At 39.2% G+C, this 19,977-nt stretch overlaps 1 protein-coding gene across 1 annotated transcript in view; it reads left to right on the top strand.

Moving 5' to 3' along the window:
- Positions 1 to 19,115, top strand: part of mipepa (mitochondrial intermediate peptidase a) — a 28,440-nt gene extending 9,325 nt beyond the window's left edge. The window contains exons 12-19 of the mRNA XM_063016599.1: positions 37 to 114; positions 3,420 to 3,624; positions 3,988 to 4,097; positions 4,210 to 4,284; positions 4,374 to 4,490; positions 10,535 to 10,656; positions 10,948 to 11,021; positions 18,264 to 19,115. Of these exons, the coding sequence (XP_062872669.1) occupies positions 37 to 114; positions 3,420 to 3,624; positions 3,988 to 4,097; positions 4,210 to 4,284; positions 4,374 to 4,490; positions 10,535 to 10,656; positions 10,948 to 11,021; positions 18,264 to 18,364 (882 nt within the window). The 3' untranslated portion in view covers positions 18,365 to 19,115. The remainder of the gene's footprint in view (positions 1 to 36; positions 115 to 3,419; positions 3,625 to 3,987; positions 4,098 to 4,209; positions 4,285 to 4,373; positions 4,491 to 10,534; positions 10,657 to 10,947; positions 11,022 to 18,263) is intronic.
- Positions 19,116 to 19,977: the final 862 nt, after the last annotated feature.

The raw sequence follows: 19,977 nt of genomic DNA, 5'->3' as shown, positions 1-19,977 counted from the left end.
CTTGCTTTGTGATGTCTCTTTAAATTGTGACCTCAGGCGGTGGTACATGAAACCGAGGGACTGCTGGGATATATTTACTGTGATTTCTTCTATAGACAAGACAAACCACATCAGGTATAACTTACATACTTGTACTGATTTATCTGTGACCCAGGTTATTATAGCCTGGAAGCACACATAGTGCTCAGTTCACTTACATGCCATCAATAATGTGTTGTATAAATGTCAAGTTTTTTTGCATTTACACTATCTAGACAAATGTATTGGGACACGCCTTATAATTTTTTCAGCCACAACTGGCTGTAATAAATCCATTATATAAAGGAAATTGCAGCAACAGTTTAAGGAAGGCCCTTTTCTGTTCCAGCATGACTGTGTTTCTTTCCATAAAGACATGAAGAAAACCTTGGTTTAAAAACCTACAGTGGCCGCTGAGGTGGCGCAGCAGTAAAACACGCTAGCACACCAGAGCTGACATTTTGAACTCACCGGTTTGAAACTCAGCTCTGCCATCCGACTGGCTGGGCGGCTACATAAACAACGATTGGATGTTGTTCATGCAGGGTGGAGCCGGATAGGGACCTCATAACTGATGCAATTACGACCTCTGCTGGGAGATTGATGGCACCAAGAATGAGTCGAGGAATAATGCGTTGATCAGAGTGTGGCTCTCCGTACACAAAGCTGATCCGCATATAAACCTCGTGCACATAAAAAGATGCAGTCAGTTACTGCCCACATTTTGGAGGGGGCGAGTGTCAGTCTCGGCTCTCCTCAATCAGAAGTGGAGATCAACATCAGTAGAGAGGAAGCGTAATGTAATCTGGTAATTGCATACGACTAGCCCTGACCTTATCTCATCCCATTTGAACAGCCCAGCTATGCAAATCATCTTAATCCTCCTAAATGGGCACAAATTCCCTCAGACATACATTCTTGTGAAAAGCCTTCTCAGAAAAGAGATCATTCTATTTTAATACCATTAGTTTTTGAAAAGCATGTTTAACAAGCACATGGTCAGGTGACTAAATACTTTTGTCCATATATTGTATGTCCACTGATCATCTTACTTCTAGGCTCTTAGGCCTCTTTTTAAGTTAGAAATGTTGCTAATCATGAGTGAAATATGAAGATCTGAAGTTAATTTAATAATCGTATAGTAGTAACTGCTTCCTGATGGGTCCAGTCCAGAGCCATGCAGAAACACAGGGCACAAGGCGGAATGACCTGTGAGCAGGGAACCAATCCTCTGCACGGAAACACACACTCCCCTCACTCAGTTTAGACAGCTAATTTATTTGTTGGCATGTTTTTGGAAGGTGTAAGGAAACTGGAGTATGTGCAGACATAGTAAGACCATGCCATACTTCTTATACAACATTGACCAGAAGGTTGGGACCCTGGAACCACTTTGCCTCAAAGTGCTACTCCACCATATTGGAGATTTAATCACTGTACAGTGTGCCAGCTTTCAAATGAGAAAAACACCATTTCAAAATCTACAGTTTGTTTGTTTGTTTATTAGGATTGTAACATCATGTTTTACACTTTTTGGTTACATTCATGACAGGAACAGTAGTTACTCATTACACAAGGTTCATCAGTTCACAAGGTTATATCGAACACAGTCATGGACAATTTTGTATCTCCAATTCACCTCACTTGCATGTCTTTGGACTGTGGGAGGAAACCGGAGCACCCGGAGTAAACCCACACAGGCACGGGCAGAACATGCAAACTCCACACAGAAAGGACCCAGACCTCCCCACCTGGGGATCAAACCCAGGACCTTTTTGCTGTGAGGCGACAGTGCTACCCACTTAGCCACCGTGCCGCCCCAAAATCTACAGAGAGCAAAAAAGTGTCAGATATTATTTTTTTAAATGGGCAGCAGTAGCTTCAGGGTTAAAAACCTGGACGTGGGCCGCTCAGGTGGCGCAGCGGTAAAGTACGCTAGTGCACCAGAGTTGGGTTTCTAGACACATCGTATCGAAACTCAGCTCTACCTTTCCGACTGGGTTGGGCGGCAGTATGAACAACGTTTGGCTGTTGTTCATGGGTTTAGCGGGTAGAGTCGGAGCATTGGTTCTCATAACTGGTGCAACTGCGGCCCCTGCTGGTTGACTGATGGTGCCTGCACAGGGCTGAGGAATAACATTGAGGGGAGTGTGACCCTCCGTGCGCAGTGTCTCTCGGTGTATGAACTCGGCTCGTGCGGGTGTAAAATGCAAGTCTGTACCGGTTGCGTGCCGGAGGGGGCGCAATTCGGTTGAGTGGCGTCCTCAGTCAGCGGCAAGGGGTTGAACCAGTATAGAGGACATAATCAGGGTAATTGGATATGACTAGAATGGGGATAAAAATTGGGGGAAAAAAGTGGGAAAAAATAGATAATTAAAAAAAAAAAAAAAACCTGGACGTGCCAGGTTCCTGTTGTTGGGCCCTTGAGCCTGGCCCTGAACCTCCTGCTATGTTGAAAGTATAAATGCATTAGAGTTGCACAGTTGTAGTGTAAGTTATGCAGCAGGTTCATAGTGTAATTTAACTACCCAGATGCTAATATAGTTGGAATTTAAACACAGCTGGATTTGAAAACTGTTTACATTAAAGTGGGTGCCACACAGCAACATACACCTGACCATAAGCGTGTTGGCCATTCTACTCCAGAACTGTGGTAATTAGTATGAAGTCATGTAGCTATAACAGTCTCTACTTTTTCCACAAGATTTTGTTTTCCACAACTATATTAAGTCAAATTTAGCATTTGTGAGAACAGGCACTGATGTTGGATGAAATGTTCAATGTAGTCTGACTTGCAATTGACATTCCAGTTTATTCCAGTGGGGTTGTGGTGAGAACTCCATGACAGGCCATGACAGTTAAACTCGTCAAACCACACAACCTACCGGAACAGCAAATTGATTTTATACACCTGTTAGAGATAGGTGTGGCTTAGAGAAGTGTATGTCCTGGAAACCTGGGTTCAAAGCTTTACCACAGTCACTTTACCACAGTTTCCATGCTGTTGGAATCAGGACAGGTTTATAGGGCTGTAAGACCTAAACACAATAATTAGGAGGGGTGTTGATATGATGGCAATAAAAAAAATTTAAATGTAGGTCCTGTAAACTTCAAAGCTTTACCACAAGCATTATATTTGTCATGTTTTCATTGTTTCCACAATTCAGGAGGTGGAAATAAACTCAGGTTTTGTTCCACCTCCATCGTCCAGCTCTGAATCCATTGTGACAGCAGTCAGGATGAAGTGATTGAAATAAATAAATCAGTTGACAATAGCAATATTAAAATGTAAGGATTAAACAAGGCGCACTTACATAAATTATTACGGATTCATATAACCATTTCTAGTCTTACTTATGTGCTAATTTAAACAATCTGACCGTATTGCCATGTGTCCTCAGGACTGCCATTTTACCATCCGTGGAGGGCGTCAGCTGGACGATGGGCAATACCAGCTGCCAGTGGTGGTGCTCATGTTGAACCTCCCTCACCCGACCCACAGCGCCCCTTCTCTCCTCACACCAGCCATGATGGAAAACCTTTTTCACGAGATGGGCCACGCCATGCACTCCATGCTGGCACGCACACACTACCAGCATGTGACTGGTAAAATACAGCTGAACTTTTAACTCTGGGTCTGTGATTGGGTGGAGCTTGCTTATGGCACCAGATGTGCTATAGTATTACTTATAAAATAATGACTGCCATACATTTGGAAACATTTTAAAACCAGCTTTGGTGATTCATACATTTGAACATTCAGCCTTAGAAAACATTTGCACACTTTGTTTGTTCAGTTTAATAATAAATAGAGTGTACATTAGTTGCTTAGCATGAAAAAAGATAACCCGACCTTTCAGATGACAGCTAATACTTGCTAATTCTGCATATAATCCAAGAAACAGCATGAAATTCAGTATAATAACATGAATGCAAAAACATGAATGTGTTTCCTGTGTTTTATTAAAGGTACTAGGTGTGCTACTGATTTTGCAGAGGTGCCTTCTGTTCTAATGGAATACTTTGCCACTGATTATCGTGTCATCAGCCAATTTGCTCGCCACTATCAGACAGGACAGGTATGTCTAATGATCCTGTAAGAGACCAGTATTCAGTGATAGCCACACTTACTACCAATCCTCACAGGTGTGTTAATGCTTAATTGAGATTTATTTCTGGGATTGATTCTAGCCTCTGCCCGAGAGCATGGTGGCCCGACTTTGTGAGTCCAAGAAAGTGTGTGGTGCTGCTGATACTCAACTTCAGGTAGTCGTGCAGAATTAGCCTCTGCCTATGTAATGTAATGTAATAATGAAACAGGTTTACAACATTGCTGTTATTTTTTTATTTAATAGGTTTTCTATGCAGCCTTGGACCAGGTTTATCATGGCAAACCCCAAAATCATTCAACAACAGATATCCTGATTGACATGCAGCAGAAATACTACGGGTTGCCCTATGTTCCCAATACAGTAAGTACTTGATTGTTAATTAGGCTTCATCAGGTAAGAAAAAATGGTGGTATAATAACTCGCCCACAGATTTTCTGTCTGGATTAATAAAGCATGCTGTCGTAAATAGACTCTGTAATATTTATAGGCCATGTTTATAGGGCTGTGTTTAAATTTAATGCCTGCAACACACTTAAAAAAAGGTTGGGACAGAGGCACATTTAACCATGTTACATCGCCTTTTCTATTAATTACATTTTTAATCATTTGGAAACAGTTTCTGCTAGGGCAGGATGACCGGACTATGTGGGTGGGGTCTTCAAACGCTGTGTAAGGACCCTGATTAGCAGATAGAGAGGCGCCTGTGCAGAGTGCATGGGTGAAAAAGGGTTCCGCTAAGGGCTGCACGCGGTTCGGAGGAGGCGTGAGCAGCAATATACCCTCCTTGACTGCGATCAGGGATCCCCCAGCAGAGGAAGACAAATTTACTACACTAAATGGGGGGGGAAATGGAAGAAAATGCATAAATAAAATAGGAAAAAGCGCCCAGGTGGCGCAGTGGGATATTCCGCTAGCACACCAGCACAGCACTCCTCGGTTCGAAACTCTGTGTTGTCACTGGTCAGCTGTGCGCCATCTGGCGGGCATAATTGGCAGTGCCTGCAGCAGATACTAGTTGGCCACCGTATCTGCAGGGTGGGGGCCGGACTATTTGTGGGTGGGTGGGACTTCATACACTGTGTAAGGACCCTGATTGGCGGAAGAGACGCCTGTGGCGAGAAGAGGAGGGCTGTACACGTGTCGGAAGAGGCGTGTACAGTGATGTGCTCTCCTTGGATGCAATCTGCTATCTCTCAGCAGCGGAAGACAAAATTGAGTGCTCTGAATCGGGAGGAAATTGGGGAGAAAAGGCATTTAAAAAAATAGGAAAAAAAGAATTCCATACTATTATTGTTACTCATCTGATATTTACAGTTATCAAGTGAGGTCATAAACCAGTGCTTGAATGCGTGTTTTCTTCTTCAGTCTACTGGTGGTCTAAAATGTTATGATCTATTATGGCCTTTCAAGTTAATGAATGTTTCTTATAGCTCTTCTGACTAATCTGTAATAACACCTTTTAGCCTTCCACATATGCTCTATTTAACAACACAAAAAGCACATCAGACGTGAAACCTAACCAGATTTCAGTCTTTTTACCTTCTGCATGTTTTATGTCTAAAACCCAGGCGGCGTTTATCGGATTAGATTTTTTTCCTGCCTTTATTTTGTCTCGTGTGGTTTTGAGGGGCCTTTTGGTAATGACAAAGCAGTGGTACATTTTGAATGCGCACTCCCCGGGGGAAGTATTTAAAACTCTTTTTCCAGGAGCCATTATGAAAGGAAAAGAACATGTTTTTTGCAGACTTTTAGCATTGAGAAGTTAAACACAGGCTTTGGTTAAACGCTAGAGCTGAGCTAGAAATCTGATTGGCTTTTCATTTTGTCCTGGTCCGTAATTATGTGAGAGCATGGGAAATCGGTTCTGTTCAGCATTAACTGTACCCCTTTAATTGCTTTAGCCGCAGTTGTGTTAACATCCTTTTAAATCATCAGTAAATGCAAACCCTGCAAACTGCATTCAAGCTACATTAAAAACACTAGTATGTGCTTGTTGGCACACTTTTACCTGCAGAGTGATGGGAAATAGTACTATTGTACATGTTTTAATATTTCTATCTCTAACATTATGTAAGGGTTACATTATAAAGAAGAATATGCCGAAATACCCAGATCTATTTCACCATACGGTGACACAGCAGCATGGTCTGTGTGTTATACTGTAGTTTCATTGTTTGTTTCTGGTCCTTAACGTTCATCTTTCCCATGTTAAGCTCCCCCTGTTAGAGTGCTGTTTACGCTTATGAAAGCCATTAGGTTCCAGATGGGAGTTGTCAGCCTGACACTGTGCAGCTAAGCTTGTTTCATGTAATCAGAACTCTCTTTCTCCCACCAGTGTTTAAAAAGCTTATCTTTTTTAAACAACCTGTTAGTGTCCAACATTTTACCCTACTCGTGATCTGCTAAACTTCTACTAGTGTTACTTTAATGATGTTTAAGGTCTGTTTTTCTGGTCTACCAAGCATAGGAACACTTGTACAGTGTGAATTTAATGCTTTTGATTCTGTTGTGCTTGTTACATTTGGGCTTTACGTGGCTCAAATGTAAGCCGTCCAGAAAAAAAGGCTATTTGTTATAGCAGGTTTCCTTAACTGAAGTCGTGAAGGCCCGGTCCAGCTTATGAATGACTTGAAAATTAGCTCATGAGCTTAATCTGGCATGTTGGAACAGGGAAAGTTAAAACTCTACATGGCAGTGGGCCTTCATGACTGGTAATGCAAAACCCTGTTAGCAGGGATATGAATTACAGGCCAGGGCTTAGCTTTGTGGGGCCAGTCGTGATTACTGTCTGTTTGGGAAAACAACTACAGCATTTAAAATAGTTCCAACTCATGGCAAGGCACAAATTTCAACTTAATGAAAAAGTAGTCTGGTGATTTTAAGCCATGATGCTGACATGTATGGTTATAACAGGCTGGCGCTATTTAGGACGCACACAAATAATTTACTGCTACATCCCAAATCATCCAAAATCAATGTGTTGTGCATATTGTGTGATAAAGATGCAGATGTTGAAGTGCTAATTTATTAGGTAACCGACTGCCATTAATCAATGGTTAATCTTTAACTGACAAGCTTATAGCACGCATCCAAATATTAAACACATCACTGAGTTTTATATCAATGACTCTTTGTACTTTATTGAATAATAATAAAGAAAAGCTAGACGTAGTAAACTTGACAGAAGTGTAGAACATTAACTAACCACCATGAGCAGAACAATGGCTAAACTGAACATGCTAATAATGAAAAAATAGCGAGTCATCTAGAATTTTAAAGCTTTTCGATTTAAACTCCTTAAAACCATATAAAATAGCGTATTCCCGGAACAGCCTGTTTCTGTTGGGTCTATGTTTTTTTCAAAGGCTTGTTCATTATTCCTCTGATCCATCAGTTTAAGTACCATAACATAATAACCAGAGCTCTACCTTTATACTGGGGCATGATGCAAAATATCCCCATCATCGAAAAAAGTTACACACAGGTCAACAGAGTTTAACATGCAGTTAGATTACATACAGCTTCCCTGTTACTTTTTTGTGATTTTTGTGTTGTTGATCACTTCGCTGTTGGAGATTCATTTAAATGAACATTTTAACCAACAGCATTAACCGAACATTGACTTCTTTGTCAGTTATTGGTTAATTAGTTAATCATTAACATGCCTAGTGTGTAACTAACTGCATTATTGATATCCTATTAAAAGACATACACTGTGTGGACAAAAGTATTGGAACACCCTTTTTAATTATTGAATTCATTAGTTTTAGCTACAACGTTTGCTAACAGGTGTAATAAATCAATTATATAAAGGAAATTGTATGCTTCCACTTCTTAGGAAAGACCCTTTCCTGTTCCAGCATGATTCAAAGCAAGGTATATAAAGACATGAAGAAAATCTTGGTTTTAAGAAACTCCAGTGGCCTGCACAGAGCCCTGACCTCAGCCCCCACTGAACAGCTTTGGATTAAACTGAATCATTATTTCAGACTTTCTTTGACCAACATCAGTGCCAAGTCATACAAATGCTTTTTTGACTAAGTGGGCACAAATTTCCACAGCCATACTTTAAAGTCTTGTGAGACGCCTTCTCAGAGGAGCTTTTTTTCTAGCTGAAAAGATCGTATAGAGGTCATTCAGTTTAATACCATTTGTTTTTAAAATGGCATGTCCAAAAATACTTTTGGCAATGTAGTGTATTTTGTATGCTAGGGTGCGGTTTGGAAAATAAGTCATTTTAATCCTTGCTGTATCTTTGAACACCGCCTACAATTGGGATAGATTGGCTTATACAAGTTGGTTCCACCCTGGTAAGACGGGGGCCTTTCCACCCGCCTTTATACTTAATTTCCACAAAAGTTTCTCCTTACTCACTAGAAATAAGGTCTGTCTACAAGACTAGACAGATCATGTTTATGGTTTAATTATGCACATTTGAGTCCAATCATTTTTACTACTTAAACCAAACTAGTGTTCACTTAAACTGGCTTGAGAACATATACAAGCTGTTTCATACTGATGATTTTAGTCAGAACTTGAGTGGAATTGCTGCATTCTTACCTGTCTGAACTAACTGTATGAACACACCTCATTACTTTATAAACACAAGTATAAACTGATTAAGTCATGCAGGTGGAAAAGTATGCTAGAACTGTTTACATTAATTACTTACTCTCTAACCATAAACCAATTTCTGGTTAAGCCTATAGTTTCTTTTCCAGTGTGCATGGATCCGATATTTTGTAACACTATAACACGTTTTGTTGAACAGGATTAAATGTACTGTTGTTCTGTAGGATAATAAATGCCTCGGCTTGTCCGTGTCTCTTAGCAATGTCTTTGAACTGCTAATCTCCTGAAACTGTAATTGGCATATTATTGGGTTTAAAACTTCACCAGTCGGCTGAAAGTAATTACGCCTTATTCTCTACGGTTTCACCCCTAAATGAGTCAGTCCTGCTTTAAGTTTGTTTTTTAAATACTGCTTAAAAAAAGTCATTAGAGATTGTTATTAAACATTTTCTTGCTGTGGCTATGGTAACACCATTGCCCCAAGGGTGATTATTTTCTATCAAGCTAAATGTGCTTGTCTGTGCATTGATTTAAAATTTGGGATATGCATTTTTAGTTGCTTTCCTAATTTAGAACTTTTCCCGTGTAGAGCATGGGGACGTAACAAACCAGAGTTCACCTGTAGTTGTTTAAATGTTTAAGTAACCCATGTTATACCTAACTACCCATTGTAAGCTTGGTTGGCTTTTCACGGAATTTTGTGTATTTAGATGAACACTGGTTGGCTAGACTAGCTTTTTAACTAATGAATGATTGGAAACCATTTTACAACCATAGTTTAGAGTAAATAAACCTTTAATACTTAAGAAAAAAAATTATTAAAGTAGCACTTTCCGCACTTAAATTTCCGAATACTTTACATAAAATATGGTTATAAAAATAAGTAGTTGTCAGATAGTTTATGCTATTAATAAACAGTTCTGTTTGCATTGGGTGGCAGATTTAAGTGTTTTCAGTTAGTAAATTTACTTCAGTTTTTTATTTACATACGAGTAATATTTTCAAGGGTGGCACAGTGGCTCGGTGGGTAGCACTGTTGCCTCACAGCAAGAAGGTCCAGGCGGGGCGGTCCGGGTCCTTTCTGTGTGAAGTTTGCATGTTCTCCCTGTGTCTGCGAGGGTTTCCTCCGGGAGCTCTGGTTTTCTCCCACAGTCCAAAAACATGCAGTCAGGTTAATTGGATACACTGAATTGCCCTATAGATTAGTGTGTGTGTGTGTGTGTGTGTGTGTGTGAGTCTGCCCTGCAATGGACTGGCACCCTGTCCAGGGTGTTACTGTGTGCCCCCAACAGAAACCACTAAAACATCAGTTCAGTAGGACTTGTTAGAAGACCTACAAGCTATACAGATGTCAAAGCCATTAGTTTACATCAAGTAATAAGATGTTTCTTGTGTAGGATTTCAGGTACTGTCTTAACACAGTGCTAAACATGCCTCTGTCTCAAGTTTTTTGAGTGTTCCAGGCATTACATTCTAAATACGTTGGAATTGGAATCATTTTTGTACTTTTGTCTGTTGAATAAAGGTTTAAGAGAATAAATAAATCACAGATTCTGACTTTTATCGCATTTTGCAAATTGTCCAAACATTTTTTGTAAAAGGGTTTATATTTAAACATTGTTCATGTTAATTATTGGCTTTTCTGTTTGTTTGATTCAGCAGGAAAGGCTTAATTATTTAGCAAGGTTGAACGTTATCAGCTAAGCTTTCATCATGATGACTGGTCTAGTCAGTACTTCTGAGAAATAACATTGAGCAGATCTGTGAGCTTTTGACAGGGATTTTTTTAACGGGGTAATTCCTGAACAGTTCTCTTTTTTCTGCCCCTGCAGGCATGGCAGTTAAGATTCAGCCACCTGGTCGGCTATGGAGCAAAGTACTACTCTTACCTGATGTCTCGAGCCGTGGCTTCCATGGTGTGGAGGCAATGTTTCCACAAGGACCCCTTAAACAGGTGTGTCTGAATAAAAAGAGTGTTTTTTTTTTGTTTTTGTCAATGTACATGTAGTGTTTTGCCTGAGAATGAACCCCCATAGCAGAAACACCATCATTAGTCAGTTCCAAAAACACAATGGTTTTGTTTGGAATTCGCCCTTATACTTATAAATGGGGTTTTAAATTGTTCAGCTTTTTAGAACTTAATACCTGGTTTTGTAAATGTTGTGTAGTTCAAGAGCTCAGTCAGTATTTCAGGACAGGACATGCTGGTTGTATAATCTAAATGTGTGTGCTGGTTGTGTATCAGGGAAATGGGAGAAAGATACCGGAGAGAGATGCTGGCTCACGGGGGAGGGAAGGAGCCCATGCTGATGGTGGAAGGTGAGTCTCCTTCATATTATGTAATAACATGGTGAAGACAGCTGTATTTAAGGATGAATGTTAAGTATTCATTTTTAATAATTAGTTTTCTTCTAAAGTGAGAATAACACTGATTATCTCTTCTTCGCGGCACCTGTTAGTGGGGGGGATATATTAGGCAGCAAGTGAACATTTTATCCTCAAAGTTGATGTGTTCGAAGCAGGAAAAATGGGCAAGTCAAGAATTTTATTGACTTTGACAAGGGCCAGATAGTGATGGCTACACGACTGGGTCAGAGCATCTCCAAAGCTGCAGCTCTTGTGGGGTGTTCCCGGTCTGCAGCGGTCAGTATCTATCAAGAGTGGTCTAAGGAAGGAACAGTGGTAAACTGGCGACAGGGTCATTGGCGGCCAAGGCTCATTGATCCACGTGGGGAGCGAAGGCTGGCCCGTGTGGTCCGATCCAACAGACGAGCTACTAAAGCTCAAATTGCTGAAGAAATTATTGATGGTTCTAATAGAAAGGTGTCAGAAAACACAGTGCATCACAGTTGCAGGGCTGTTTTGGCAGCAAAAGGGAGACCAACACAATACTAGGAAGGTGGTCATAATGTTATGCCTGGTCGATAGATAGATAGATAGATAGATAGATAGATAGATAGATAGATAGATAGATAGATAGATAGATAGATAGATAGATAGATCTTTTTTTCCCCAAACTAGTCATATCCAATACCCAGTTGTATCTTTCCTCCAATAATACATACCCCATACCCTGACCGAGGAGGACCATAAATAACACACACCTCCGACAACAAGTGTGCAGTTGCCAATAATGTTTGTCTATAGTAGACAGTACTACTGAAATTAAAAAGCATTTTCTAAAATGTTGTTATTCATGTAGACATTTATTGGCCATAGGTGCAGCAGGTAGTGTGGGTTGCCTACATTTAAAACCTTGCCTCCAGCCACTTTCTTCATATCTGCATGGGATTGTTTTCCTCCCACCTTTTCAGAGCATGCAGACGGTGGATTGCTTGCTGTAAATTGCTACTAGGTGCACGTAAATAAGAATTGAATGGACAAAAGGCAGGAATACATCCTTGACTTAACAGAGTATCCTGGTGATGCCAGACCCAGCCTGACCCAGATCATGATGATGTGGTTATTGTTGAAATACTCCTTATGGCAATCCATACACAATGCATATATGATATGGGTTAAAAGCTAACAGATTAAGATAATATCTCAAAACATAGTCTAACACAGTAGCCATTAAAGCTAACAACATGATGGATTGTGTTTTTACTTTAACATTAAATACCAGTATAGCCACATGCTTTGGGATTATTCTACATTGCAATCTAACAACCAGCAGTAACCCACTTTGCTTACACTGGTGGCTATTTTGCTGAACTCATATGTGCATAGAAGAGGGCAGATTTCTATAATCAGTATTCATTGTGACACTGTAGCGTCCACACTGGCAGTCTCGGCTCTGTTCTTAATCCACATATCGGTTGTTACTTCTTTCAACCAATGTCACTGACTTAATACGTATTTACTTTTCTCATGTGTAATAAGTTACCATTTTATTAACTTAGTTTTACATGCTGTGTTATCAGCTAATGTATACATCGGAGATGTTTAAAGTAGGGAAAATGCTGTAGTACCAAGGGAAAGTTTTCAATAATGTGTGGTTTCAAAGGCTTTAAACTTTTATTGGAGGGACATAGGTCATAAACCAATACCTGTGTTGTTTAATTAAATTTTTATGAGTCCTGACTGAGTTTTTCAACTTATGGCTATGGGTTAAGCAGGACTTGTTTGAGCAGGTCTTATTCTTATTCCCTGTACTTACAAGGATTTAACAATTAAATGCAGATCTTTTAGCACAGCAGGAGTTTTTAACACAAACAGAAGCTCTAAGTTAAAAAAATCTAAATTGGTGTGCATATCCTTGCTTTACTGCACTTTCTGTGCAAATGTATAAGTATGTTCTCATAATCCTACGTTTTCCTATGCCAGTCTGGCTGCCCTGAACATTGCCGAAAGATGCAAGAGCTTCGGTTTCACTCAGTTCCACTGACTTACCAGTGGCTCAAGTGGAATCAGTCACCCTAGAACCTTAAAGAGCCTCACCGCTGGCTTTGAATCAATTCCTGCCCGGCTTTCAGGCTACCGGTGCTGAAAAGTCCTGGTCGGATTAGATGGCAGCTCAGGGAGCAGAGAGCGATGGTCTGGCGCTCGAGCTGACTGAAGCTCTGTGTTTCCCGGCCAGCTGTGCAGACAGGATTATGTGCTGGGTTTTGTCCAAGTAGCTGTGTGTCCGGTTTCACATTGTGCAAAGTTTTGTCAAAACGCCACAATCAAAACCTTTCGGTTCATATTTTTCTCTCGAATGTTGTTGGCTCTTGTAAAAATTTACAGCCACACGCCTATAAAGTAAGCATTCAGATTGGAACATCGCTCATTATAAACGAATTACTGTTTGTTCTTTTCAATGAGGCTTTAGATTTGAATGGATCTCATTGTGAGTGATATCACACCCGCCTTGTTTTTCCCCTTCAGTCTTTTGACTCTGGATTGCTTCTGAACTGTAATTATAAACGCTGCGATGAAGTAATTTGCCTTCAGGTGGAACATGAGGTTACGGCCTACAACTCTTGACATGTTTCAGATGTTCTAAAAGCAAGCCACACTAACAGTGGTGCAGTACCCAGAACGTCTTTTACAGGTGGGAGGGGATAAATTACATATGAACAAGCTACTTACTTGTTCATATGTACACACTCGACCGAGCATAAACAGAGTATTATTGTCAAAACAATTCACAATTATTATTAAAAAAAACAATAATTATTGCTTTATTTTAAAGGCTGGTCTAAATTTACCACTTCAGAGCTAATTGTTAAACAATTAAACTTTGACCCGTTTTGTCGCTTTTTTCAAAGCACCGCCAATAAGACATTGTTTACTAAAGCAACACAGACATGCTGAGAAGGATCTGATTCTAACTAATTCACAAAACCCTAAACTGTTTAGTTCACCCTTAAAACAGGATGATAAGATTGTGAGGAAACAATATGGCTTGGCAATTAGTAAGTTATGAAACGGTGATGTTGGGTGTGCATTTAGATAGCAATCATACCTTCACTAGTCCTGGAATCCCAATCTAGTCGTATCCAATTACCCGACTGAATTATACTTCCTCTCAACTGATGTCGATCTCCACCCTGATTGAGGAGAGCCGAGACTAACGCACGCCCCCTCTGACAAGTGTGCAGTAGCCAACTGCATCTTTTCACCTGCACAAGGCGAGTTCTTATGCAGATCATCTTTGTGTACGGAGACCTACACCCTGATCACATTATTCCTTGTCTCTCATCCAGCAGAGGTCATAATTGCACCAGTTATGAGGAATCCCCTTCCGGCACCCCCCATGAACAACAGCCAATTGTTTGACGAGTTTGAAATGTCAGCTCTGGTGTGCTAGCATGTTTTACTTCTGTGCCCTGAACAAAATTTTACAATACAAACAACTACAACAATAATCAAACAACCTCGCCCCCCCTAAAAACTAGTAGGACTTAAAAACGCCGCATAAGATACGAAAAAAATCAATTGAACTCTACACCCTCACAGTTAGTTAAACAACACCCTAATCCATATAAAGTCTTTTCATTAATTCCTATAAAGAGACAGATCACCCCCCTGTTCTGACTTTTTAAAGTTGGAACCTTTTATTCAGCCATGATAATAGCAATAGCAGCTGTAATGCCGTTAAGCATAGAACAAACAGACAAAACAAATAGTCAAAAACATTTATGGATATATAATATATGTTTTTTTCTTCCATTACAGAGTGACATTTTTGCAATGCTGCTTGTGTGGGTGGAAAAAATCCTGTTACTCTATTATACTAGACCTGCAAAGTTTCAAAAACATGTTTTAAATTACTGACCATTGTTCACCATTGCTGGTGTTTCATCTTCATATAAAGCACAACCACCCTTTAGATTGAATGACCTGCTTTGCCACTTTGTAGTGGTAAAATCACAGTGTACCTTTACTCAAAACCTCTTTATTTACTTCTCAGAGTCAAAGCAGGGCAATCATAGTCATGTTATACCCTGTCTGACTATGCCCAGCTAAGCCACACTGCAGTCTAGACTTAGCAAACGTGAAGGCGTGGCAGATCCTGCAGGGGCAATACCTTGCCGTTTTATGGGGCTTAATCGGGTAAAGATAGTTCTCGCTTACACTTTGATGTTGGTTTATTGTAAGTTTACTTCCCAAGAGTCATCATTAAACTCTGAGCTTAGCAAGATTGCCATCTTCTTCTTGTGCCTGTAAATAAATATTCTGTGTTTTATCGGAACTGTGCTTGGCAAATTGCATTCCGAAATAGTCAGCCAATCTGGTTCAGTCTAAGGTCATGCAGAGCACTGGATTATTCTGTTTTGAGCTTTTGTAATATAAGATGGAAGAGTTTCTTCTGATTGCAAAAATGTGCAATTAGTTTTACAGTTTTTAAAGAAAGGTTTATATTTTGAGCCAGTAGTGTGAGGTCGAAAAAGTATTAAATTTACTTATTAAAAGTGCAAATACTACTACCACACAAGCATTAAAAAAATCAAGGTGTCATATGGGGTGTCTATTTTTATTGTACATGTTGTAAAACACACGTCTGACATTTGTGTGGCCTCCATAGTTATCTAGCCAGTGTCTTTTGTTGTAAAGTGCATTCATAAGTGGCCCACATTGCTTACACAGCAAAACAGGGTGGTCTTTTAAGCATTATTTTACATAACATCTATTGTACTAGATGAGGCTTGGATGAATCACATTCATTAGGTTGGTGGTCATAATAATGTGACTCGACAGTGACAAGTACTTGTAATTAACAAAAGTATGTTTTAAGTACATTTTAAAGTGCATGTTTGAAGTACACTTCTTCTGATTACAAAGAGATGTGTTAACTGTCCGTAAATACTGTAGAAATTGCAGTAGATCTCACTTGAGAATAAAAAGGAAATTGCAGTTATTAGGGAAAGTGATGGTGATGTGAGAGGCGGCTTAAATACAGGTCAGTTATCGAGATCCTTCCTCAGAAAAAAAACAGTGTGTACTGCATTTTACAACACTAAAAAAAAAACAAAATATTTAATATATATATGAAATTTCCATTTATTCAGCCTCTGTAACTATCCAGACCTGGACTAATTTCTACTTAAATTGCTTGATTTTGTGCATAACCTGAACTATAAGGAATAAATTAGGGCAGGGGTAAGCAATCTACCAGTCGATCGCACAGTGTACGCTGAGGAAAAATATCCAAACATAAGAATATGTGCCACATATTTGGATCAACATACTTGTGTGAATCAGCCTTTTACACATGAAAATAATTAAATCTAATTATCAGTCCACCTTTGATAAACTCTTGGAATCCTGCTTGAGAATTGGCATCAGCGGCTATTGTTTAGACTACATAAACCTGGCTGACACCATTCAGTGCAAATCATCAGAATAAGGTTAGTGTGATTTTTCAGTCGCTTGCCCTGTAATGCTGAATATCAATATAGGCAACTGGAGCACATTTAATAAAGCTTCAAAGCTTTTCTGAAAAATGAGTCCAACCTTTTTAAACAGTTGATCGTGATGACCTGTTGATTAAAATAGTAGATTTTAAGCCACAAAAGTGTGGGCACCCCTGAATTAGGGTGTTCTACGAACCTGCGACTAATCCTTGTTGCCAGTCGTTATAAGAAGTTGGGCATGTTTTGTTGGGTCTGTATAAATATTCTTAGTACTTGTATTCCATTACTCTGACTGTAAACCCTTACTACTACTTTTCTTTAATTTGACTAGGCTTTTGGTGTTCATGTGTTAAATTTCCATCCAGTCCAAGACTAAGTTTAATCCATGTCTTAGAAACAGTTTACGTTACAAGACCTAAAAGTCATGCTTCTATGAGGAAACTGTCTGTCCCAGTATGCATGGTGCATGTGAACACACTTTTTACTGGTTGATATCTGACTTACATTTCAAGCATAATGTTTTTGACCTAAATCTGGCCAAAGTTTGTGTAATACAGACGGTTTGTGTGTGTGTGTATGCATGTGTGTTAGTCATTTGCCTCAGGTTAAGGTGTTACCAAAGCCAAATCAATTAAACTTTTACATAAGCGCGTCTAGTGCCCGCTACATTACACAAAATCCTATTCAAATCATTTTGTGATTTTAGCTCACGCTATAGCCAAGCATGATCTCTTTTTCCAGTTTTATTTTTGAACTGTCTGTGTACTGTCTGTGTAACATTTTCCACGCTGAGAATGGCCTGCTTGGTTTGACTGTGGCTTTAATAGAAATGTGCAGAATCTGAGTTGTGAAATATGTTATTCCTAATATGGTGCTGATTCTTCATTGTTGTTGGTGTTTAACAGCCTGTGTCGGTGCATGCGGGTTTAGATCAGTGTGTGTGTGTGCTGGAGGTGACCCATGCAGGAAAGAGGGGGTGGGAAGGAGGCCCTATTTACATTGGCAATTCTACAAGGGGAAATGAGCAGACTTCAAAGCTTGAGAGCAGTGGAATTGTAAAAAAAAAAAAAAAAAAAAAAAAAGTGCACACACAGTTCAGGAGGCATCAGGCCGACGGCTGAAGCACACACTGAGGTGCTGCTTAGCAGGTGTGTGGACGATCAAATAGGTGGAAACTTCTGCTCAGTTGATAATTAATTATATGGATGCGGTAATTGTTTTGTCTCTTTTCAGAACCTTGGAATAGAAAAGAATAGAATACAATGTCTTTATTTGTCATACATACATATACAGGTTTACAGTACAGCAAAATTCTTTTTTCGCATATCCCAGCTTGTTTGATAGCTGGGGTCAAAGCGCAGGGTCAGCCGTTGTTCGGCACTCCTGGAGCTGAGAGGGTTAAGGACCTTGCTCAAGGACCCAACAGTAGCTACATGGCAGAGCTGGAATACGAACTCTCAACCTTTTAATTGATAGCCCAAAGCTCTACCCACTAGGCTACCACTATCCCACTTGTTTTGCGTCCCAGAACGAATTGACGTTCAGTTTAAAGGTACCACTGTATTACAATAAAAAAATGCTTAATTTATATATTGCCAGATGAAGCAATGAGAAGAATGGACAAATTAATATTAATAGTAAATAATACATTTGTGTAATATACATGAGTTCCTTACATTTTTAGCTAAATTAATTCTTAAACTAACTTTTTTTTCTGCAGGAATGTTGCAGAGAACACCATCCATAAATGATTTTGTTGATGCTCTTGTCTCTGACCTGGACCCAAATTTCGAGACCTTCATCATGGACTCAGAGGGGTAAACTGTTAACTAAAAAAAACAACAGACTTTAAATATGCAAGAATCCTACCATTCATCTCTGATGTAGATTTCTATACCAGACATCCAAACCAATCACTTGTTTAGTCAGTCATATTTGATTAACCTCCCGCCTAGATGGTATGAAAATCAAAAGACATTTATGAAAAAGATGTACCCAAGTGCTTGGATAAAACAAATAAAACAGATACTTTTAGCCCTGGTGTGACACTTGTACATTAAGTACTAATGATGCCTTGTTTTGTGACAATAGCGTGTAATGATACAGTGGAACTAGTTATGGAATTAGTTATATTGTGCAGTACTTTTAGCTGCGTTCAGGTCTTGTCTAATATGTAGTAATTATGAGGTTAGTGTACATAAATACCACAATCTTGTGATTATCAGGGGAAAACTCAGGTCTTCCATAAACCCAAATTGGAGGTGGGTCAGAAAGACAGTGAATAATTGAGTCGGTGTGTGTGATTTCTAAATGTGTAACAATGTTTTATGGGCATTTTTAAATGATATGTATAACATGCATTAATAATTCCTAGGTGTATTATAACTACATGCAATTATTATCAAATAAGGCACAATTAGTACATGTTTCAATTGTCACTTTACAGCTAGAAAGTGTTGCTTTCATTTATTAATAAAATAGACTGTCAATCATGTCAGTGATTTTTTTTCTACAGCTGATTTTGTATTTACTTGTATTTGAGTAATTTAGATATTTAGGTGTTATTTAATAACTTTAATGTGCAATATTAAACTAAGAAATTAAACGTTTTCAGTTGAAAATATCTCATTTATGTCAATTTTTTGACCTTCACCAAGAAAAAACACTGTAGCTATTGGATGTGTTCTAACTGGTTCTAGAAACACCCCTTCGGTAGTATTCCAAATGATCTTAAAATACTACAGACACTAAATAAAAATGATGAGGGATCTTCAAAAAGTTTCCACACTTTTATATTTTGGTTGGAAGCGGTGAGGGTGGGAGGAGTAGTAATTGGTAATGTCTGAGAGGAGTTTATAGTTCGGATTTAGCGCCATGTGATTTTTGGACACTCGAAGCTTTAAGGGGAAGAAGATTTTCATTTGATGATGATGTGAAAGCAGCGGTGCATCAGTGGCTACACGCTCAACCAAAAACAGATTTTGCTGATGGCATTAAAAAGTTGGTACGACGCTGGGAAAAATGCATCGGAAGGCGACTATGTAGAAGCTGATTATCACTTAGACTCATTTTCTGTAAAGTTTAAATGTGCTTTATTCATTTCTCTGCCTTGTTTTGAGGAGAATATTTTTTGTGTAGCCCAACTGCCCCATCATTTGACTGGCACAAAGCAAAACCATTTACTAGGAAGGCTTTCCCCACAATCTATCAATCTGTCATCCTGTGTATATTGTATTTCTTTACACTGCAGATAAGAGTGTCCCAAGACAAAAAAAAAAAAGAATCAAATACTGAGGTTATTTACTTCTCTATTGCTTTGTGTAATTATATTTGCCAGTAGTGCATGTATAACAGAGATGTGACTGATGTAAATGAACTTTACATGTCTATGCAGAATTAAATGCAACACACTAGCAGCATTTACATGTATGTGG

The sequence above is a fragment of the Trichomycterus rosablanca genome, chromosome 20 (genome assembly GCF_030014385.1).
Source record: "Trichomycterus rosablanca isolate fTriRos1 chromosome 20, fTriRos1.hap1, whole genome shotgun sequence".
Taxonomy (NCBI): Eukaryota; Metazoa; Chordata; class Actinopteri; order Siluriformes; family Trichomycteridae; genus Trichomycterus; species Trichomycterus rosablanca.
Note: the sequence above shows the minus strand (reverse complement) of the source record. Positions and strands in the feature narration are given on the sequence as shown.